Genomic DNA, 24,015 nt, shown 5'->3' with positions numbered 1-24,015 from the left:
CAGCAGGATCTGGAATCATGGATGGGAGGAGAAGAGAGTGATGCTCCCCCTTTAGCCGGTAAGATATTCAGAGCACTTTCAAGTCTTGTTTCATTGGATGAATTTCTTGAATATACAGTATGGAAAAGGTGCTTGGATCGGTTTGGGAGACTACCTGTGCTCTGGACCCTTGTCCCTCATGGCTGATAAAATCCAGCAGGGAGGAGACCGCTGTCTGGGCCAGGGAGGTAGTCAATGCCTCTTTATGAGAGGGGGTGTTTTTTTGCCTGTTTGGCAGAGTGATAAGGCCGCTTCTTAAGAAACCACCCCTAAATTCTGAAAACCTAATCAACTACCAGCCAGTTAGCAACATCCCTTTGGGGGGGCAGAAAGTTACTGAGCAGTGATTTCTATCATTCACTAGCTTCTTAGAATTATGGGCACTTTTGCACCCCAAACTCTGCTACCCCAAATCTGTAACAATATGGTGCATCCTAGGCAGGGATGTGGTAAGGCTCTATCGGAGGGACAAGATGGGGCAGCATGGCTTCTCCCCTGGCTCTGCTGAGAGACCAACTCCGCCAAGTCTCTCTTTCCATCACCTGCAGTGGCAAAAGGGAAAGACAGCAGGGTCACTCCATCTGCTTAGCTCGGAGACCAAGACATTTTCATCCCTCCTGTTTTCCATCCCAGCTGATGTTTTACAAGAACTCTGTCACTAGGAACTCCCAGGCCCTTTTCCTCCTTCCTCCCAGGCCCTTTTCCTTTCGTGCCATGTCTCAGCCTGTGAGAAAGGACAATCTTTGGTGGTTCCCGCCCCCTTTACCAGGCATAGGCAAACTCGGCCCTCCAGATGTTTTGACACTGCAACTCCTATCTTCCCTAGCTAACAGGACCAGTGGTCACGGATGATGGGAATTGTAGTCTCAAAACATCTGGAGGGCCGAGTTTGCCTATGCCTGTTCTTTACCAATTGTATGTAAACCTGTTTGATGCTTTTGAATTATGAATTTGAATTTAAAGCTTTTGAATTGATGCTTTTGAATTATGGTGCTGGAGGAGACTCTTGAGAGTCCCATGGACTGCAAGAAGATCAAACCTCTCCATTCTGAAGGAAATCAGCCCTGAGTGCTCACTGGAAGGACAGATCCTGAAGCTGAGGCTCCAATACTTTGGCCACCTCATGAGAAGAGAAGACTCCCTGGAAAAGGCCCTGATGTTGGGAAAGATGTAGGGCACAAGGAGAAGGGGACGACAGAGGACGAGATGGTTGGACAGTGTTCTCGAAGCTACGAACATGAGTTTGACCAAACTGTGGGTTCAGAGTGGAAGACAGGAGTGCCTGGCGTGCTATGGTCCATGGGGTCACAAAGAGTCGGACACAACTAAATGACTAAACAACAACAACTACAATAACATGTAAACCTGTATATGGGAACCATTTCAGAGTGGGATAAAATGTTTTAAATAAGCACATGGATAGCATTTGGGGCTGGGTGGGGAGGTAGAATGCTGTAGCAAGTAGACTCTATCGGTCACCTCAAAATTAGTTGCAGAGAGAAGAAACACCTAAGTGCATGTATTGCGCATGCGCCACCTGCAGTAAAGCACACCTCTCCCATTTCAGTTTCTACAGCCACAGCAGGCGCTGTGACCCTCCAGCAGTTTGACATTGCCCCCAAAGAAGCACTCTCCCATTGCCTCCCAAGACAGACAGATGCCAGAAACTAGTTCTAATGTTGTTTTATTTCTGGTGGCTTGAGGAAGGGGTCAGAGAAATCTTATTTATTTCTTCATTGGCATTTCGAAACCACTTGGTATTAAAAAACATCTAAGCCAGATACAAAAACAACATGCAAAAACAAAAAACCCAGCATCACAAAAGCAGGTACACAACATGGAAACCAGTAAAAGCAGTCTTATAAAAACAAACTTTAAAAAGGAACTCGGTATTAACAGGGCAATGATCTTATAGGTCGGGGAAAGCCTGGGCAAAAGCTGTAGGCTTGAAACAGCTGGTGGATGGTTGTGCTTCATGCACGGCAAAGGTTAAGGGCATTCACGGCACAGGAGAAGTGGTGGGAAATGCCAATTTTTCAGGCTACCCCACACTGTGATATTCTGTAGGGCATGGTGCCACGAGTAGAATTTCCCCAGTGGTTTCCAAAAGCCGTTGTGGGATTACTGGAGGCGGGTGCTAAGAGGCAAGGGGGCACCAGGGGGGCAGGTGGAGGTGAGTGGCTGCCATTTCCTAGCAACAGATGAGCCAAGAGGAACCTCTCCTGCCTTGGTAAGATCAATTGCTATACCAAATCCAGTCCTACTGTTAGGCAGCAGCTCCTGAAGGATGACAATTGTGGGATAGCCAGTCTCAGACATCCAACATGAAGGGGTTAATACCATAGAGTAAGCTGTCCAGCCAGGCTTAGCTAAGTCCGCTTTCCCTCACCTTGGGAGTAACTAGGAAATCAAGTCTTTGTTCACCCCCAGTCTGCATGTGAACTTTGGAGTGTAAGGAGCTCTGAGCTGCTCCTTCCAGCCACATGGCTTTAACAAGCCTCTCTTCAGTTCCTATAATACCAATAATCTAGGAACTTTTGCCACTTTCCAACTAAGCCAAGTTTTACTGCCTGTGCAAATTTGCTGAAGCCCATGAACCTGACCTTTGAAAAGTCTGTAAGTAAACCAATGTTTAACTTACCAAACACGTGCTCTTTTACCTATGCTAGGGGAAGAAGGAAACTTTTAAACTGTTAAAAGGGAAATTTTTTGGAACTCACTTGAAACGTCTAGCATCCTTGTTTTTGTGGTTTTAAACTCTGCTCAGATTCTTGTCCCAAATGTGTGTGTGTGTGTGTGTGTGTGTGTGTGTACAGTGGTACCTTGGTTTACGAACTTAATCCGTTCTGGAAGTCCGTTCTGAAACCAAAGCGTTCTTAAACCGAGGCATGCTTTCCCATAGCAGTGGGGGACTCAATTTGCAAATGGAGCACATTCAACAGGAAGCAAAACATGTTCTTATTCCAAGGCAAAGTTCACAAACCAAAGCGCCTACTTCCGCGTTTGCAGCGCTCTTAATCCAAGTTGTTCATAAACTAAGCTGTTCTTAAACCAAGGTACCGGTACCAGTGGATAGATAGATAAATAAATAAATAGATAGATAGATGATAGATAGATAGATAGATAGATAGATAGATAGATAGATAGATAGATAGAGGGCCCTCCTAAACCCTGGAAATTAAGAAAGTGTAGGATTTTGATTATTTGGAGTATTGAAGGGAAGATTACAGGCCAGTGGAAAAAGACAGGCTTCCTTTCCAACCCAGGGACTCACCTGGGATAGAGGCATTAACTGGACAAAGGGTGTTGATGGCCCATCTAGGAAATCTTGGGCCTGGAGAGACAGAAGGTTGCCTTGATAACTGGGTGTGAAGTGTCAGGAAAAGAGAGTCTTTAGAGCAAGGTGTGCTGGGAAGAAGAGGGGAGAGAGAAAAGGGAGAAATCCATCTTGGGCAGGCTGGCTGAAGGCTGGCTGGGAAAGATGCTTTTGACTCAAGTGTTGCAATGCAGTGGGGGGGGGGGGGACAAGCCCCTCTTGAAATGTCCATGCTGTAAGATCTGGACTCCCTCCGGGCAGACTGAATGTGTCAATATGTGAATAAACCATATTTCTTAAAGCTATGGCAGTCTCCATTGCGTCTTCAATTTTCCAAAGGAGCACAGACCCAGGGCGAATGCCTGGAACGCCCTGGAATCTTGCTATCGCTCTGCAGAGGGTGGGGTTGGTACCCAGCTTCTGTAACACTATTTTTCCTTTGCACCAAGCGGTGGGTGGCAGCTGTGCATGAAGCGGGCTCTGTTCTGCATTTCCTTAAGCTAGCCTGCTCTCCTCAGGTGGGGCAGAAGGCAGCATCTCAGTCTCTGAATTGAAGGAAGGTGCAACTTTCGGTCCTGTTGGCTTTTAGGCGTGGAGCTGGAGGGCGATGACATCTTGTCCTTGGGCTTCAGGCAGCAAAATGTTTTGGGCTGGCTCTGAACTGTCCCATCTCTGCCCAAACCTGACTTCCCCAGGAAAGGCCCAAGGTCCCCCCATTGTCCTTGATCACTGCCTCAAATGACGCCTGAGCATGCAAGGTGAGCATCTTGGGGAAACCCCTGAGGCAGGAGCAGGGAGCAGCTGCCTTCCCTCTTCCTTCTGGATGCCCCTCGCGGCTATGCAGCAGCCTGGGGCTGGTGGACCAGGTCAGTGGCGATGAACATGTGTCCCTGCAGAGGGCGGAAAAACCAACAATGTTAAGATTCTGGATGTTTAAGTATGCTTTTATATTTGTTGGAAGCTGCCCAGAGTGGCTGGGGCAACCCTGTCAAATGGGGAGGGTACAAATAATAATAATAATAATAATAATAATAATAATAATAATAATTATTATTATTATTAAGGTTTTTTACATTTAATTCCTGAACAATTTCTTCTTAACAGCTTGCAAAAAGAAGTTGTTCTTTCTTTCCCCTTTTGCATCATTTTTAAAGGCACTTTATGCAATGAAATTCCATAGAAAGCCAAAGCTTCCGGACAGCCAGTTTTGTGGGTGGGATCCAGTCCCAATACCAGCAGATTCAGACTCTGCAATTATAATGCATTGGGAGGTCTTGCACTGCAAACCAATTTCCTCCATCCCAAAAAGGACTTTTAGACATAAGGAAAGTGATGGAGGGGAATGCATAAGGAAACAGGGGTATCTCTTGCTTGGTGAAACACCATACAGTATAACCTCCCCACAAACAAATCGCTCATTACAAATCAGTAGCTAGTCAATGTTGTCTAACCTCCTTGTAGACAAACAAAACAGAAGAAGAAGAAGAGTTTGGATTTGATATCCTGCTTTATCACTACCCGAAGGAGTGTCAAAGCGGATAACAATCTCCTTTCCCTTCCTCCACCATAACAAACACTTTGTGAGGTGAGTAAGGCTGAGAGACTTCAGAGAAGTGTGACCAGCCCAAGGTCACCCAGCAGCTGCAGGTGGAGGAGCGGAGATGCGAACCCGGTTCCCCAGATTACGAGTCTACCGCTCTTAACCACTACACCACACTGGCTCCCAAGAAACCTGTTTACAGTGGTGCCTCTACTTACGAATTTAATGCATTCCGAACGCACATTCGTAAGTCGAAAAAAATTGTAAGTAGACTCCCATAGGAATGCATTGGGAGAAAAAATTCGTAAGTCGAAGCAACCCTATCTAAAAATTTGGAAGTAGAAAAAATCCTATCTAAACCACATCCAAGATGGCGGACGGAGCTCCATTCGTAAGTAGAAACATTCGTAAGTAGAGTTATTCGTAAGTAGAGGTACCACTGTATTAAGCATTCTAGCTGATTTGTCTTAGGAAAGGCCAGATGACATTGGGTCAAAGCCACAGTGTCCAGTGTGTTTCTCGTCATTTTCTTTATCACAAAAAGGCTGATCTGAAGGAATCAGGTTTGTCACGCAAGACCTCCCAATCAACAATGACTGTGACACCTGATTTTGCAGCTATGCCGTTGAAAAAGCAGAAATTGCAACCATCTTGAAGCTATGACTCCAAGTCTTTCTGCGCACTTCCATAAGTAAAGCATTATATATATACGCCACCTTTGGGCCTTTATATTCCACTTTTTTCCACAAGGAGATCAAGGTGCCATTCAGGGTCCGTCCGTCCGTCCCCCATTTAACCCTCGTTGCAGTTCCCTCGTTGCGAGAAGCCAAGTTGCAGGGAACTAGGCAGAGGGCCTTCTCGGTGGTGGCGCCTGCACTGTGGAACGCCCTCCCAACAGATGTCAAAAAGGAAAACAACTACCAGATTTTTAGAAGACATCTGAAGGCAGCCCTGTTCAGGGAGGCTTTTAATGTTTAATAGATTATTGTGTTTTATTTTTCTGTTGGAAGCCGCCCAGAGTGGCTGGGGAAACCCAGCCAGATGGGCGGGGTATAAATAATAAATTATTATTATTATTAACGCCCCAACAACCCTGTGAGGTAGGTTAGGCTGAGAGGCAGGGACTGGCCCAAGGTCATCCTGTGAAGTTGGAGCTTGATAGCCGAGTGGAGAGTTGAACCCTGGTCTCTCAGGTCTTAGTCCAACACTCTAACCACTACACCACACTGCCTCAGTTTATTCCAAAGAGTGCAATACTCCAGCAAGGGCTGTATCCTTACCCATTGTTTGTGAGGGCTGTGTGGATTCACCTCTTCAGGGAAGAAAGACATTTACAAAATTCTCTGTCCCAGCCTTCCTCAACCAGTGCAGCCATCCAGATGTTTGGGCTGAAACTCCCATCAGCCCCAGTTAGCACAGCTGGTGCTAGTGGGAGTTGTAGTTGGAGAAAGCTGCTCTATTCTTTTATCACTTTCGCTCATAGCTGCCAAGTTATCCCTTTTTTACAGGGATTTTCCCTTATGCTGAATAGGCTTCCTCGCGAGAAAAGTGAAAACTTGGCAGCTATGCTTTCGCTGCCGACTCTTCCTAAAAGGCCCTCAGGCGTCCTCAAAGTGCATCTCAAGCAGGGTGGATTTGATTTAAATCAAACTGATTTAAATCACGATTTAAATCACGATTTAAATCACTAGTCAGTAAGGATTGATTTAAATCATAGTTTTCTACATAAAGACTAATTCTTGCTGGTATAACTTTAATATGCAAGTAGATGAAGATTTTTAGAATAACAACTTTTCATATTAGTTTTTTATCCCCAGTTTAATGGGATATTCATATTTGGACAACTTTACTGTTGTACTTAGGAAGGAGAAAAATAATCATTACCTTAATAATAACAATTTAAATAGATTTATTCAACTGAAACAATAACATTACAGCATATGTTATTTGCTTAAACAAACATCCATGTTTGTTAACTAATTTGGCTAAACAAAAACAATATATATATATTTTAAGAAACTTAGACTGTCAGCCCAGCCTACACATGAAAAACTTAAATACTGTTCACTCCAAACAATCAGAAAAATATTGTTTCTATTCTATTCACTGAACTTCTTGAAACTTAGCACTGAAGGGGTTGTTTCTGTATTCATAGGTTTGTAGAATAGGATTAAGGTCTTTTTCTCAACTCTGTTCATGTTATAACATTTTTGCTGTGAAGAAGAGGCATGTGATCTCTGTTGAGTCAAATTCAGTTTTGAGAACTGCAAAAGTAAACCAAGCATCTGTGATAATATCTTGTAGGCAGAGAAACTGCCCAATAATCTTACAAAAACCTCTGGAAGAGCATGACATTTTGAATGGATTAATGGAATTTATTTACCCAAAAAATTAAACATATACAACCTTATTCTACATAATAAAAAAACTAATCTTTATTTCATGATGGAATAACCTTTGGATGGTAATATATTTTCCTCAAAAAGCATTTTATTTAAAAAAAATCAATTTAAATCAAAAAAATCGATTTAAATCAAAAAAATCCGATTTTTTTGATTTTTTTAAAAAAAAATCATTGATTTTTATCCACCCTGATCTCAAGTAATAATAATAATTGAGTGGCACCCAATAGAATATTAAAAATACATAAAAATAAATGATAAATACATCAAATATTTAAAAACTTCCCTAAACAGGACTGCCTTCAGATGTTTTCTAAAAGTCAGGTAGTTGTTTATTTTCTTGACATCCGATGGGAGGGCGTCCCACAGGGCGGGCGCCACCACCGAGAAGGCCATCTGCCTGGTCATACCTTGCTTTCTCCTCACAGAAGGCATCGCCCTGTGTTGGCATCTGACCTTGGCATGTGACTGAGCCTTGTCCTGTCCAAACTCTCTTGGGTTCCATTTTGGACCCCGGGTGCCATCTTAGCTCCTGAATGGTGCCATTAAAAACCCTGCTTCCTCCTTGACCTTAATCACCCAGAAACATGACCTGGTCTCAGCATGACCAAAGGGAACCATCAAAGCTCTCTCAACTCCTGGAGCAGAATAACGGCGGCGCCTTTTGACATTTTTTTTGCCCGGTGACATTCACAGCCTTCTTAGACTTTGCCCGAACGCGACGGACCTGCTTCAAATTAATCAGATCAAGCCGTGAGCTGGAAAGACCAAACCTTTGTTCTCTGCACCGCATTGTAAGCGACAATATCAAGATCCATTGTGCCAAACAGCCTTTAAGCTGTGCCTTCTTGGCTCTGGGGAAAATCAGAGACCCTCTTTGGACTGAACACTCCCCTGGTCAGAACACCCTGTTTTGCCCAGATGATAAAGCCAGTCTTGAGCTAAGATCGCTGCTTGGCACCCTGCCTCACCTACCTGGGAAGAGGGTCCTGATCCCAACTCATGCTGGTTCCAGGTTCTCCTGTTCCTGGGCAGACAGCGTCCAACCTGCAGAGAGTTCTATTCCTCGCCAGCTTCCATTCTCACCAGCTGCTCCTACTGAACAGCGCTTGCTTGCCTGGTATTAAGCCAAGCAGTAACCAGGCCATGCCATCGACTGCTCCTGCCTTCTGGGTTGACAAAGTCTGGGCCACAAGCAAAGTTAAGCCGCTCCCTAGGAACTCACCTTGTTCATCATGACGGTGGGGTTCAGTAAACTGGAGCCGTACATGTTTGGAAGAGCAATCGCTTCCTTCAGCCGTTCTACAGAAATGCAAATGATTTGTTTAACTGAAAGTTTAACTTACAGGTAGGTAGCCGTGTTGGTCTGACGTAGTTGAAACAAAATAAAAAAATTCCTTCCAGTAGCACCTTAGAGACCAACTAAGGTGCTACTGGAAGGAATTTTTTTTAATGAAAGTTTAACGTCGCCTTTCAGGACACAGCTTTCCCAAGATGCCCAACACCAGGTTAATAGCAGGAGGCAGTGGTGGCCACCAACCTAAAGGTAAAGGACCCCTGGCAGTTAAGTCCAGTCGCAAACAACTCTGGGGTTGTGGCACTCATCTCGCTTTATTGGCCGAGGGAGCCGGCGTACAGCTTCCGGGTCATGTTGCCAGCATGACCAAGCCGCCTCTGGTGAACCAGAGCAGCGCACGGAAATGCTGTTTACCTTCCCGCTGGAGCGGAACCTATTTATCTACTTGCACTTTGATGTGCTTTCGAACTGCTAAGTTGGCAGGAGCTGGGACCGAGCAATGGGAGCTCACCCCATCGCGGGGATTCGAACCACCGACCTTCTGATCGGCAAGCCCTAGGTCTGTGGTTTAACCCACAGCACCACCCGCATCCCTAGCCACTAACCTAGATGGCTTTAAAAGGGGATTGGACAAATTCATGGAACAGAAGAGGGCTATCGATGTCTTGGAACCTTCCCTGGAGGTTTTTAAGCAGAGGTTGGACGGCCACCTGCCAGGGATTATATAGCTGTGAATCTAAAAATAGGACCCCATGAATCTAAAAGGTTCACGGGATCCTATTTTAAAGCCCATAGAAGCGGCCTTATTCCGAGTTAGGAGCCACTGGCCCATCGAGCTCTGTACTGTTGACATGGGCCGGCAGCATTTCTCCATGACGTCAGGCAGGAGATTCCAGGGGCTGAAAATGAGATATTTTGCATGTAAAGCAGATGCTCTATCCCAAATAAGGGGGGAGGAGGCAGAGGAAGGGGGACCCCCCCTAGCAGAAGCAGAAGAGGAAAACTGTTCTGAACTCACTGTTGAGCCTTGACATCCCCAAGTTGCTGGCCGCCTTCAGCAGCGTCTCCAAAACGGTCACCTGCGTAGCACAAAGACAGTGGGCTTGAAAAATGGAGGAGTCAAAAATAGGGGGGGGCACTGTAAAAATGGAGGGTCACCATGCAGGAAGCGGGGAGCTTCTCAGCCTAAGGGCCACATTCACTTTGTCTGGGGGCCACATGGCAGTGTTGGGCATGGCCAGAGGCCAAGCAGGCTGAGAAACTAATGCAAAAATCATTTATTCTTTTATTTCATAAAATGCATGCACCTGGAATAACAATGTACACGAAGGACTACACATGTGAAATGGAATATTTATTTATAAGCTGTAACTGAGGTGCTGTTTGTAAGGTTAAAAAAAAGTAGCCATCTGGAAGAATGGTTTGACGGCAAGTGAAGGATGTCACCTGGACTCCAATAAGAAACGAGGGAATGATGGTGATCATATGTTTGGACTGTAATGAATTGTATTAAATTAAATTAAATTGGTTTGATTTGCAATAATGTGGAAAAATAATTTAAAAATAATTGGGGAGGGGAATCATTTTCCTCAGACACCTGCCCCCTTCCTGTCTGTCTGTCTGTCTGTCTGTCTGTCTGTCTGTCTGTCTGTCTGTCTATCTATCTATCTATCTATCTATCTATCTATCTATCTATCTATCTATCTAACCTATCTATCTATCTATCTATCATCTATCTATCTATCTATCTATCTATCTATCTATCTATCTATCTATCTATCTATCTATCATCTATCTATCTATCTATCTATCTCTTTTGATAACCCAGACGTATAGTTTTAAGCAGTGTTTTTTTTCTTTTAAAAATGTTTAGGGGACTCTCATTTTCCTACTCATATTGAAATACTGCCCCTCAATGAGGCCAAACTTAAATTCACAAAAGGTTTAGGGGTATGCGTACCCCTGAGTACCACCTCCACCCTCATAATCCCACCCCACTCCCCGAAAAAAGCACTGGTTTTAAGGAGGGAAGTGTGGGCACAACTAGGTGCATCTCACAACCCCCGTTTCCAGATTCCAAGCCCCACCCATTCCTTCATCCCCCTGAGTTCCTCCTCCTCCTCCTCCTCCTCCTCCTCCTCCTCCTCCTCCTCCTCCTCCTCCTCCTCCTCCTCCTCTATACTCACCCTGATCTCGCCAACCTTGGACCATTCCTTAGACAGGCGCAACCTGCTGGATACACAAAAGGATGAGAAAGCGCCGAGTCTGGGTTCTTTTATGCTCTCGGGAACAGTGGCTTCTTCATTCCATTTCTTATATCCCACCTTCTCCCTCCAGTTAAGCTGAAGGGGGTAAATGCATTGTTCTCATTTAATCCTTGCAACAACCCTGCGAGGTAGGTTATTAGGCTGACAGGCAGTGACTGGCCCCTCAGCTCACCCAATGAGCTTCATGGCCGAGTTGGGATTTAAACCCTGGTCTCCCAGCTCCTTCCATCTTCACTCAGCAATGCCAGGGACCCAACTTGGAGCTTTCTGCATGCCATGCAGGTGGTGATGGGCAGGGGAAATTAATAATAATAATAATAATAATAATAATAATAATAATAATAATAATTGCACGGAGGCCCGCATTAAAGGTGAGAGAACAGCACACAGGAATCCTGTGCTAATCCTGGGGATTGGGGTTGCAGAATAAGAGGAAGACTCTGGAGCCAGAGAAGAGAAGCGACACTCACTTTTTCAGGGCCACAAAAGCCCCAGCATAGCCAAGGGTCTTCCCAGACTTCCCTGGCTGAAGAAGGGGTTGCACGGTGAGGTTGGCGTCCTGTAAGCCAAAGTGAGAGAATAACGAGACAAAGATGAGCAAAGTCTCGGTTGGGTGATGCATCTAAAGCCGTTCATGCTTCCTGTGCGCATTGGGGAATGGTAGCGCAGGAGGCTGGGAGCCCAACAGCAGGGTGCGCTAAACCAACGCTGGAGGAAGCCAGAGTCAACGGCAGCGACCCATCCACAATGACCCGGGGAGGGAAGAAGCTGACAGGCAAGAAGGCCACTCTCTGGGCTAGCTTTAAGTAAGAAAGCAGGAGCAGTGGGCATCCCCAAACTGCGGCCCTCCAGATGTTTTGGTCTACAACTCCCATGATCCCTAGCTAACAGGACCAGTGGTTGGGGAAGATGGGAATTGTAGTCCAAAACATCTGGAGGGCAGAAGTTTGGGGATGCCTGCCTTACAGCTCCCAGAAGCACACTTATAAAATCGTAGAGTTGGAAGGGATCCCAAGGGTCATCTAGTCCAACCCCGTGCGATGCAGGCACTGTTTTCCTGTGCTAGGAGCAGCAGCAGACCTGTTGACGCACACTTCCCGACACTCTCGTCCTTTAAGACAGTTCATATTGAAGCCTCTCCCCACCACCTCAGAGAAGGGGAGGGATCGCCGTTCCTCCACCACCCCCACCCGTTAACGATGCTTACAATATTCAGCAGGAACACGGAGGCCAGGCTGGCGTTCGGGAGGATGACAAAGGCCTCTGCAAATCCAAAGAGTGTGACCTCCACCCCAGTGGGCTGGAAGCGTAGCTCAGGTTCCTTTTGGGCAGCCAGGTGGAACTCCATGGGCATATTTGGAAAGCGCTCGTTCAGCTGCGGAGGGGAGAAAAGAGAGGCGATGCGATGGAACGGATGTTTCATTACGATTGGGGGGGCACGGGGAGAGATCAATATTTCTGGGTCTGGGGGTGCTTCCACATGAGAATTACTACGGGGTGGGTGTGTCTTGCTAAATGCAAGGTGGTTCTTTTAATGAGATTCAGAAGCAATACAAACACAAGCGAGTGAGAAGATTAAATATTTTATTCTAAACAGCAAGCATTATATACATTACCAAGCAAGCAGTTCGATCTGCCATTGGGAAGCCCCCAAGAATTGGTGAAGTGACACCCCCCCACCCCCCACCCCGGTAACCTCAGGTTGCACGGCCCTGCGGCCATCACTCCATGCATGAGGTTCTCAGAACTCTGCCCCCAAACCATCCGATTTATAGATACCGGTAGCTAACTTGTTAGCCTATGTGCCTTGCCCAACTAGCTAGTGCAGATTAGCTAGCCCCCTCTTCCAATACCGCACGTTCCTCCAAACAATGTCTAACATCAAAGAAGGTCAGAAGGTCCCCTGCATCATCACTTCCTTCCAACAAATTAAAGGCTGTTCTCAACCATCAAAGAGCAGAAAAAGAGATAGGGAGGGGAAGTAAACAGAGGCAGGAAGAAATGACCATGTCAGATCACCAAACTCCTCGAAATACAAATATCTTCCGGAAAAGTTTTCCCCAACAGCAGGGGGGGGAACAGACTTGGCTGGTTCACTCTGTGCACTGTGGGTCGGATCGCGTCTGCGCAGACACGATTTCCGGCACCTGCATCTGCGCAGACGCGATTTCCACCACAGCGGAAGCGAGTCCCCGCTCTGCGGTGTGCCAGTTCAGCGCAGCACACGGGGACTTGCCAAGTGGGTGGCTCGGTCCAGGGGCAGGGTGATGGGCCATTTAAACGATGCCCGTGGGCTGCTTGTGGCCCATGGGCCGCAGGTTGCTGACCCCCGCCCTACAAGGTGCACCTAGCACATGCAAATTTTCTGCAGCATCAACTTTGGCTGTGATTCCTGTGCTGCAGAGGGTTGGACTAAGAGACCCTTGGGATCCCCTCCAACTCTGCAATTCTATGATTCTATTACATAGAATTACATTTACTTCCTTGGGCTCCTTGATCACTGCAGATGGTGACAGCAGTCACGAAATTAAAAGACGCCTGCTTCTTGGGAGAAAAGCAATGACAAACCTAGACAGCATCTTAAAAAGCAGAGACATCACCTTGCCGACAAAGGTCCGTATAGTTAAAGCTATGGTTTTCCCAGTAGTGATGTATGGAAGTGAGAGCTGGACCATAAAGAAGGCTGATCGCTGAAGAATTGATGCTTTTGAATTGTGGTGCTGGAGGAGACTCTTGAGAGTCCCATGGACTGCTAGAAGATCAAACCTATCCATTCTGAAGGAAATCAGCCCCGAGTGCTCAGTGGAAGCACAGATCCTGAAGCTGAGGCTCCAATACTTTGGCCACCTCATGAGAAGAGAAGACTCCCTGGAAAAGACCCTGATGTTGGGAAAGATTGAGGGCACTAGGAGAAGGGGACGACAGAGGACGAGATGGTTGGACAGTGTTGTTGAAGCTACGAACATGAGTCTGACCAAACTGCGGGAGGCAGTGGAAGACAGGAGTGCCTGGCATGCTCTGGTCCATGGGGTCACGAAGAGTCGGACACGACTAAACGACTAAACAACAACAAATTACACAACAAACAAGACCTTTTTGTGACCCATCGCTCCAAAAGAAAGAATGCACCACAAGAGAAAAGATTTCACAAGAGGTTTTCAGTTTTGCATTTGGCTCTTGTGGCTGGGGGGGGGGCAATCACATTTCCCTCTGTTCCTCCCCACCCTCGGCAATAATTTCCCCACCTTCACAAGACTAAACTCACCTCTGGTACAAATATCCCCACATTCTTGGTGTTCAGACGCAAAGGCAACGTTTTGGGGACCTGAAACGACAACACGTGTGAATGTTTGATTGGGGCAGCCCCAGTTTCCAGGCTGACTCATTGGATTTGTTCTCCGTAATCTTTGGAGATAAGGGACCATCCACACCTCTTCTTGCCCTGGGCCTAGAAAGGTTTTACACTTGTCTTGTGTTTTCTAGGTCCAAGTATGAGCGGTCTTGCCTTTGCCCCACAGTTCTCACTTAGATGAGCTGCTCTTTAGTGCTAAATTGGAACAAACAGCCATCCACGGAAAATCCAATTGCCATTTCTCCCGGAGAAGAGGCAGGGCAACCGGAGGTGCAATGGCAGAGCTACATTTTGGGGGACCTTTGGAACCAGCAACAAGGTCCGGGCAACCACTGCTACCATCTTCAGTGGGGTTGTTCCATGACAGATCACCACATTTAAAAAAACAAATTTAACCATACCACCTCTTATTTTGATTAAAATTTGATTAAAATTATCTCACATGTCATAGTCACTTGTGTGAATAAAAATTTTCTATGCCTTATTAGTTTCGAGTTATGGTAGGGGGAGTTAGAAGCTTCATTCGTTCCATAGTAGAGCCACACCTTCAGAGGTTTGGATCATCCCTAAGAGGACTTCAGGCAAGGATCCTGACATGTCCTGGTTTTCAGGTGTAAGCATGGCGTCAGGAGGGGAATTTAGCTGGATTGGCAAAATGTCAGCAAAAACCCAGGTGTATGGCAATGCGACGAAAAAAAGCACCGGAAACAGCTCCTAAAGCTTAAAATCACCATTTTGGGGGAATTTGAGCTTGTTCCCCCAAAAAGCTGGTTTCCTAAAAGAAGTGCACAAATTTTTGTGGGAGTCAATAATTTTACTTTTTGAAAGATGGCAACCCTATGGCAAGCCGAGACCCATCAGACCCTGAGAAGTTGCCTCTTTCCAAGTCAGGACATCACTCCATCTAGCTCAGCATTAATAATTATAATCAGAATTTAATTTACGGAGCGCTAAAAATGAAGCATCTCAAAGAGCTTTCACAATGCAAAAAACCCCCATATATTAAACAATGCGAGAGAGTATACTTTTACCTTTTACCCTGCATCTCTCTCTCTCTCTCTGCGTGTGTGTGTGTGTCTGATTGTCTACAATAATAGCAGCTCTCCAAGCAGGGCTGTAGGAAGGGAGTAGGGGGGGGGGGCTGTCCACCCCAGGTGTCATTCCTGAGGGGGGGTGACAAAATCCTCCTGGGCAGATCGCCATGTTGCCCCCTGGGCACCAATTAACGCACCAATCACCCCCTGGGTGCCTATCATCGTGCCAGTCACCCCCCATGGGCACTGATTGCTGCGTCGATTGCCTCCCTAGGATGCTTGCCGCTCGCTGCGGGCAGCACCTCCCTGGGATGCTCGCCCTGCCCCTGCTCGCTCCGCCCCCCCCCCCCAGGCAGCTAGCCCTGCCCCGGGTGCACAGCATGTGCGCCTCTCCGGGTGCCGGAGCAGCTAGCTCCGCCTCTGTCTCCAATGATTTGTGTTGGGGTCTTTTCAGCCTCATAGCCTGTCAACTGGTGACGCCAGGATTCAAACCTGGGACCATGTACCTGCGCATGATGGCCTTGATGGGCCGTGTGCACACCCACACATCCTTACCATAGCATCTGTGTAGTTCACCCTGAGCGCCCCTGCAGTGTAGTACACAAAGGCAGCTGAGTTGGCGACGAGTTCAGAGATGCCCAGGAGGACCATGGAGTCTGACTGGTTGGGTAAGAGGAAGGGGGCAGGCTGGAAGGGGCCGCCGTGGAGGGTCTTTCCCACCCTGAAGAACTGACCCTTGGAGAGAAGAGGAGGGAAGATAGTCAACTCATGGAGGGCGCTCCACAGTGAGATTGCCGCAGCTATTCAATCTCATAGTGCTACAAAGCTCTACCTACTTTGGGATCAGGCTTCACCAGAAGGCTGGGATGGAGAGGTTTGTAAAAAGGCTTCACAGATCCACAGACAATCTGAAATTATCGGCCAGTTCCCTACTCCCTCCATCTCCCCAAGGTTATCATTACCTTCAGGTCCACATTGCATCGATCCACATCAATCACGGGCTTTCCCACCAAGGAATAGTCTATCCCTGCAATGGGGTCCAACTGGGCCGAGGCTGGAAAAGGAGACGGAGAAAGCCAATGTTTAGCAAGGTGCAGACCAGTGTGCCAAAATTTATTCCCAGAGGGGTGATGAGCTGGTAGCTCCGGGCAAACAAGGTGCTTACCATTCATGGTTTTCAGGATTTCCGCAATCTTGCTGATTCCTTTCTTGACCTCCGAACACAGCTGGAAGGGGAGAAAGCCCAGAACATTCAGAGGGATGGACAGTGAATGTCACCTAGAGTTCTTTTCTCATCACAAATGGAGAGGGGAAATTGGCACCAGCTGACGGGGGGTGGGCAGTCAGCATTGCACACTTAGGAAGGTAGGAAGTGTGTCTGACTATTGGTGTATCCAACTGAGTACTGTCTACACTAACTGTAGAATTTCAAACAGGTGGGGATCTCTCCCATTCCTACCCGGGGATGCACCGGGGATTTAACCTGTAGCCTTCTGCATGAAGAGCAGATGATCTACCATGGACTATCTTGCTAGAGTGGTGAATGCTCTGGTTATCTCCTGCTTGGACTACTGCAATGCACTCTACGTGGGGCTACCTTTAGAGGCGGCCCGGAAACTGCAATTAATCCAGAATGCGGCAACTAGGCTGGTGACTGGGAGTGGCCACCGAGACCATATAACACCAGTCCTGAAAGAGCTACATTGGCTCCCAGTATGTTTCCAAGCACAATTCAAAGTGTTGGTACTGACCTTTAAAGCCCTAAACAGCCTCGGCCCTGTATACCTGAAGGAGCGTCTCCACCCCCATTGCCTACAGACAGCCTACATTGCCTACAGACAGCCACCCAATCTTAAACAACTCCTCACCCACAATAATACAACCACCAGACTTAACATGGACACTGGTACCAGAGCCTGCAATAAACCCAGATGCCAACTTTGCTGCCACATACACCCAGACAACACCATTACTGGCCCCAACAACATCCAACATACCATCTCAGGACTATTTAATTGCTCATCTTCTAACATTGTGTATGCCATCAAATGCCAACAGTGCCCTTCAGCTCTCTATATTGGACAAACAGGCCAAACCCTACGCCAAAGGATAAATGGAAATAAATCTGACATCAGGAACCAGAAGACAGAAAAACCAGTAGGAGAACACTTCAATCTCCCAGGACATTCTATACAAGATCTCAAAGTAGCTGTCTTACTACAAAAGAATTTCAGAAATAGACTGGAAAGAGAAGTTGCTGAATTGCAACTTATCACCAAGCTCAAAACCATGGAGGGACCTGGTTTGAACAGAGATATCGGATTCTTATCTCATTATACATGATAAGCGATCTTCAGCCATCTCAACCCTTGCTTTTTCATGCAAAACCATTTGCAGTCGTTTGCGGTCATCAACAGCTATCAGTCAGTCAATCACCCATTTCCACCACCCTTCTGAGTGATCCCCCCTCCCCATCCCCACCCCTCCCCACCCCTTCTCTACATAAGTGCCTGGAAACTTCCATTTCACTGTATCTGAAGAAGTGTGCATGCACACGAAAGCTCATACCAAAATAAAAACTTAGTTGGTCTTTAAGGTGCTACTGAAGGAATTTTTTTTTATTTTACTTCGATCCAGACCAACACGGCTACCTACCTGTAACCTCCACCCCCATTGTCCAGCCAGGACACTGAGGTCCACCGCTGAGGGCCTTCTGGCGGTTCCCTCCCTGTGAGAAGTGAGGTTACAGGGAACCAGGCAGAGGGCCTCCTCGGTAGTGGTGCCTGCCCTGTGGAACACCCTCCCAGCAGATGTCAAAAAGGGAAACAGCTACCAGATTTTTAGAAGCAACTATTATACTTATGGGACCCAGGTGGCGCTGTGGTTAAACCACTGAGCCTAGGGCTTGCTGATCAGAAGGTCGGCGGTTCGAATCCCTGCAACGGGGTGAGCTCCCATTGCTTGGTCCCAGCTCCTGCCAACCTAGCAGTTCGAAAGCACGTCAAAATGCAAGTAGATAAATAGGAACCGCTACAGTGGGAAGGTAAACGGTGTTTCCATGTGCTGCTCTGGTTTGCCAGAAGTGGCTTTGTCATGCTGGCCACATGACCTGGAAGCTATACGCCGGCTCCCTCAGCCAATAATGCGAGATGAGTGCGCAACCCCAGAGTCGGTCACGACTGGACCTAATGGTAAGGGGTCCCTTTACCTTTTTATACTTATAAAAGACAACTGAACGCGGCCCTGTTTAGGGAAGTTTTTAATTTTTGATGCTGTATTGTGTTTTTAATATTTGATTGGGAGCCGCCCAGAGCGGCTGGGGAAACCTAGCCAGATGGGTGCGGTATAATAAATTTATTATTATTATTATTATTATTATTATATTATTATTATTATTATTATTATTATTATTATTATTATTATTTATTCCGCTCTGGGACTAGGTGATTGCTCCACCACAAACGTATGCATTTAATGCTGGGGGCAAAGGCTTCTGTGGCCCTCCCAGATGTTGAGGGACTCCAACTCCCATCAACCCCTGCAGCCAGCATGGCCAATGCTCAGGGATGATGGGTGTTGTAGTCCAACAGCCTGCACTGGGCCACAGTTTCCCTGTCCCTGATTTAAAGTACCAGGACTTCACGTGCATGGCAGGGCAGGGCCAGGCAGGGCAATGGAGACGGGCAGCAGTAATAAGTTCCAGCTTTTGTCCTTCACCTTAGAAGTTCAAAAATCTTACTTGTTGATTGACTTCTGATTTCAGCATGTCCTTAAGAGCAGACGCTGCAATGTTGTACAGCCAGCTGTGGGAGAAAGAAGGAGCAAATGTCCGTGGGATTAGGGGCACACGCTTCAGTCCATCCCATATGATGGCTAATCTAACGTTGTTCTTCCAACCTAGAGGAGGGGTTTTTGCAGTGGCCTCAAGCAAGAGAGATGCCCCTTCTCTGTGGGACATCGCCCAAGCTTTGGGTAGGGAAGAGAGATTAGATTTTGGTTTATGATCCTCATGCTTTACTGGCTGAGTTACTCCAACAGCGACAATGTGCTACTTTAAACCACATGAGGGCACTGTTTGTTTAGCAATATAGCTATCAATTGTTTGTAGCCTCTCTTTTTAAGCTAACTCCACCCCTAAAAGCTGATCCATTTTCTCTCTTTTCATCTCTACCGATCCTGTAAATAGTTCCTACTAAGATAAATCTGCTCCTGCATGAATAAAGCCTTTGAACTCCAGAAACTGTAAGTGACCATTTCAGTGTAACTTTCCCAAGTTACAAGCTCTTTTTAAAAAAATGTTCCATTAGCTCAGTTGTGGCTCTCTAAGGTTTCAAGCAGGTGTCTTAGTTTCCCACCCCTACCTGGAGATGCTGGGGACTGAGCCTGGGACCTTCTACATGCAAAGCAGGTGCTCTCTCACTGAGCTATAGTCCTTTGCCTCTCAGTGTCTAGGAAAATAAGGAATTAGAGGTACCTGGTTCCCCCGTAGAATGTCAACCTGAAGTCCCCCATGGCAGAACGGCAGCTTTCATACCACACCCGAAGCCGTCCTTCATCGCCCCTGTCCACTCCCATGACCATAGAGATGGTGAGCCGGTCAATGCTGATGTCAATAGTGCCACTGTCATCTCTGTAGGGGAAAGATGCAGTCATTGCATCAGAACGAGGCAAGGAGAGCAGTGATGGTGTGCAGCCAGGACAGCCTCTTGAAGATGGGATGGAGAAACTGAAAGGGTGTCTGAGCTGGCTCTGTTCCGCAGGTAGATGGAGCACAATGCCCAGCCAGAAAGCCCGCGAGAGCCATGGCTTCTTCCATCAGAGGGAAGTGATGTGTGTCTGATGTGAAGGAAAAGATGGTCACCTCTTCCATATCCAGGTAGAGACGTTGACTGGATCAGCAACTGAATCTTTATTCAGCCAGGACAGTTGCAAACACACAAAAGCACACAGCTTTCCCCCTAAAGAATCCTGGGAAATGTACCGTAGTTTGCACCTCACAGAGTTACAGTTCCCAGAACTAAGAAATACTGTAATACTAAAGATGAGAGTTACAAATTGCAATCTAAATAAGAATATTAAAAAAAATGACGATCACTGGGGGAGGGAAGTCACATAATGTTCGTTTTTTTGTGTTCGTATTTATGTATTGTCGGTATTTGAGTTGGTGTAATTGTGTGGTTTTCTCAGTGCTGATGTATGGAAGTGAGAGCTGGACCATTAAGAAGACTGATTGGCAAAGAATTGATGCTTTTGAACTATGGTGCTGGAGGAGACTCTTGAGAGTCCCATGGACTGCAAGAAGATCAAACCTATTCCTACTGAAGGAAATCAGCCCTGAGTGCTCCCTGGAAGGACAGATCGTGAAGCTGAGGCTCCAATACTTTGGCCACCTCATGAGAAGAGAAGACTCCCTGGAAAAGACCCAGTTGTTGGGAAAGATTGAGGGCACTAGGAGAAGGGGATGACAGAGGACGAGATGGTTGGACAGTGTTCTCGATGCTACGAACATGAGTTTGACCAAACTGCGGGAGGCAGTGGAAGACAGGAGTGCCTGGCGTGCTCTGGTCCATGGGGTCATGAAGAGTCGGACACGACTAAATGACTAAACAACAACAGTAAATCTATAAGAAGCCTGATGTGGAGAAGACAATTGGGGGTTGCACAATTCACGTAGGTCTGGCTCCAGGCCAAGACAGGAAGCGCACTGAGAAGGGTAGGCTGTCTAACAGAGAAAGACCTGCCTGGGTTCCCTGTCTTCAGACACAAGCCGGCAGCATAATGCACCGTGCCATGTGCTCGCCAACACTTTGCACATTAGCCAAGCAGAGAAAAGCAGGGCTGCCAACTCCCCTTCTCCCCCACACCAGCCCCAAGGAGTTCCCCCCAAAAATCCTGCCAGTGGAAGACAGGAGTGCCTGGCATGCTCTGGTCCATGGGGTCACGAAGAGTTGGACATGACTAAACGACTAAACAACAACAACAACAACAACAACAATTGTGTGGTTGTATGTGCATTGTAAATAATAAAATATTTTAATTTTTTTTTAAAAAAAACACCAGTTCCCAGAATCCTTAAACTACAGTTCCCAGGATTGTTTGCAGGGAGGGGCCATGTGTTTTGAGCGTACAGTTGTGATGAAGCCCCAACAGCGACAGCAGGCAGCCAAAGCTCTCCCTCCTCCCATCTCCACTGCTTGGAAGTTGAAAGCAGCTCCATGACAGCAGGCAGTTCTTACCCTAAAAAGGATGCCAACTTCCAGTTACCGCTCATCAAGACTTTGGCATCTTGGACGGAAAGGTTGACACCCGTCCCAGGAGCAAACTCGGCGCCTGCCTGGTTCACCTGGAATTCGGTGACCTGGATCCTAAAAAGTGGAACAGAGAGACACTTGAAGGAGGGTTCCCCTCCTGCTGAACACTTCCTTGGGGTGGTATGGGCAGGGGCAGAGGAGGGGGCAGTGGGGGCGGTCTGCCCCGTGTGTCATCACTGAAGGGGGTGACATACGGTGTGCCGCCTGCCCGTGACTCCCCAGCCTACCCTGAGCCCTCAGGGGAAGGGATGGAGCTATGCTGCCTTGCCGGTGGCCTTCCTCCCTTCCCCCTTCATTTTGACAGCTTGGGGGAGGCTTGGGAGTCATGGGCGGGCAGTGCGCCATTGCCCCCCACTCCTGGGCAGCTTCCTGGGGGGGGGAGCCTCCCCTGAGCTGTCAAAAGGAAGAGGGAAGGGAGGAAGGCTGCTGGCAAAACGATGCAGCTCCACACACCCCAAAAGCAGCCAGCCATGGGTGTCTCGCTCTGCCCCCATGGGCGTCTCGCCCCCTGGGACACTCAGCCCGCCCCCTGGGAAGCTCACCCCGGCCCCATGGCCTCGCCTCCAGGTGCACAGCATGTGCGCCGCTCTGGGTCCCGGAGCAGCTAGCTCTGCTTCTGGGTATGGGCAAAGGAAGACAGACAGCTGCTCTATACCAAAGCCAGACTTGGTATTCTGCCTGAAGATCACAGGGCAGTTCACAACATAAAAATACAAAATGAAAACACATACTAGTCTACAGCAGGCATCCCCAAACTGCGGTCCTCCATATGTTTTGGCCTACAACTCCCATGATCCCTAGCTAACAGGACCTGTGGTCAGGGATGATGGGAATTGTAGTCCAAAATATCTGGAGGGCCAAAGTTTGGGGATGTCTGGTCTACAGGATAGCTCAGCTGGTTACAGCATGGTGCTGATAATGCCAAGGCTGCAGGTTTGATCCCCATATGGGACAGCTGCATATTCCTGCATTGCAGGGGGTTGGACTAGATGATCTTCAGGTTCCCACCCAGCTCTACAATTCTATGAGTCTATGATAATAAAGCAAAAGCAGAGCTCTCCAGGGTTTCAGGCAGGGGTCTCACTCAGTCCTCCTTGGTAATGCTGCCTAAATAATACTAATAATAATAATAATAATAATAATAATACTGTAATAATAATAATAAATTATTTATATGCCACCCATCTGACTGGGTTGCCCCAGGCGCTCTGAGGTTTAACCCAGGAGCTTCTGCATGCAAAGCATATCTTTTACCCCAGAGGGACAGCCTTTCCCCATGGGGGCAAGGCACTGGGATCAGAGGGGGTGTCTAGATGTCTTTTGGGTTCCCCTCCAGCCACCCCAACTCAGGATTTATTGTTTTATCTTCTAGTGAGCTGCCTGTGGCCAACCAAATCCAGCTCTGATAGGGAAGACAATGAAGAGGAATTGGGGGTGAAGGCTGCATTTAGGGGCACTCTGGTGGTCTGGAGCCAAGAGGAGGGGATGTGGGGAGCCACACTCTCTCGCTTACCCAGATACAGAATACTGCACTTTCCCAGCAAGCGGGACAGTGTAAGAACCATTTATGTTGTGGAACGTTTCCTTCTTCAGCTCTAACTTCAATATCTCGATTCCAAGTTCCTTTGCTGTAAAGAGGGGGAAAGGGGCAGAATCAGTGAGGTCTGCCTTCTTCCTCTCTCCCAATTAACCTCCGTCTCCAGTGCTCAGTGTTGGGAAGGAGGGCAGAGGAAGACTCTCCAGGACCCACCCTTCATGACATCACTAGGGGTCACCCTTGGATCTCAGGTTTGGGCCCTGAGATCTTAGGTTCTGGGGTGCTCCTGGGCCGACAACCCTGGGGTGGGGGTAGGTGAAGAATACCTTTGAGAAATAACTGCCCAAAATACATTTCATACATACAGATAAGCAAGCACCCCCCTTGCCCCACAGGAAAATCCAATGGTTCCCAAACTTTTTCTGGCCACTCCCCTCATCTTCAATGCCCCCCTACCCCAGTGCTTTTTTCTGGGGGGACGCATACCCCTAAACATTTTGTGAATCTTTGTACTTTTGTCTATTTCCTGTATTTATTTTCCCCAATTTGAACTATAAAATGGTGATTTTCTTGAGTCAAAATGAGAGTACCCCTAAACATTTATTTAGGGGGGGAAACTGCCCTACCCTATAAAAAACTTTTTTTCCAGAATAGCAATTTGCATGGCCCACTAAGGAAGATAATAGCGCAATAAACTTCAAAGCAGTAACAATTAATTGCACATTTATTCAATTAAAACTATTTAGTTTAATTAATTCGACAGAATGGATGAACTTGATTCCAGTGATAGCAGCTTTTAAAAGTCTGGCCGTCGTTTGCACCTCTGGCGGCCCCACCCCACCGCCTTGCCTCTGAGGGTCTCCCTAGGTAATCCTGCCCCCCACCTCCTCCTCTGGGAACCACTGCCTTAATGAAAACAC

General features: G+C 47.3%; 1 protein-coding gene across 1 annotated transcript in view; it reads right to left on the bottom strand.

Annotated features, from left to right (window-relative positions):
• Window positions 1-1,707: 1,707 nt before the first annotated feature.
• Window positions 1,708-24,015, bottom strand: part of LOC118088861 (bactericidal permeability-increasing protein) — a 45,451-nt gene continuing 23,143 nt past the window's right edge. Inside the window, exons 3-16 of the mRNA XM_035123005.3 lie at window positions 23,072-23,186; window positions 21,484-21,612; window positions 19,722-19,877; window positions 18,987-19,050; window positions 16,413-16,473; window positions 16,210-16,301; window positions 15,803-15,982; window positions 14,127-14,186; window positions 12,069-12,236; window positions 11,332-11,420; window positions 10,781-10,823; window positions 9,613-9,673; window positions 8,523-8,599; window positions 1,708-4,245 (exon numbers count right to left, since the gene is read on the bottom strand). Of these exons, the coding sequence (XP_034978896.3) occupies window positions 4,192-4,245; window positions 8,523-8,599; window positions 9,613-9,673; window positions 10,781-10,823; window positions 11,332-11,420; window positions 12,069-12,236; window positions 14,127-14,186; window positions 15,803-15,982; window positions 16,210-16,301; window positions 16,413-16,473; window positions 18,987-19,050; window positions 19,722-19,877; window positions 21,484-21,612; window positions 23,072-23,186 (1,349 nt within the window). The 3' untranslated portion in view covers window positions 1,708-4,191. The remainder of the gene's footprint in view (window positions 4,246-8,522; window positions 8,600-9,612; window positions 9,674-10,780; window positions 10,824-11,331; window positions 11,421-12,068; window positions 12,237-14,126; window positions 14,187-15,802; window positions 15,983-16,209; window positions 16,302-16,412; window positions 16,474-18,986; window positions 19,051-19,721; window positions 19,878-21,483; window positions 21,613-23,071; window positions 23,187-24,015) is intronic.

Source organism: Zootoca vivipara, chromosome 7 (assembly GCF_965207765.1).
Source record: "Zootoca vivipara chromosome 7, rZooViv2.hap1.1, whole genome shotgun sequence".
Lineage (NCBI taxonomy): Eukaryota > Metazoa > Chordata > Lepidosauria > Squamata > Lacertidae > Zootoca > Zootoca vivipara.
This window is presented reverse-complemented; position numbering and strand designations above follow the sequence as displayed.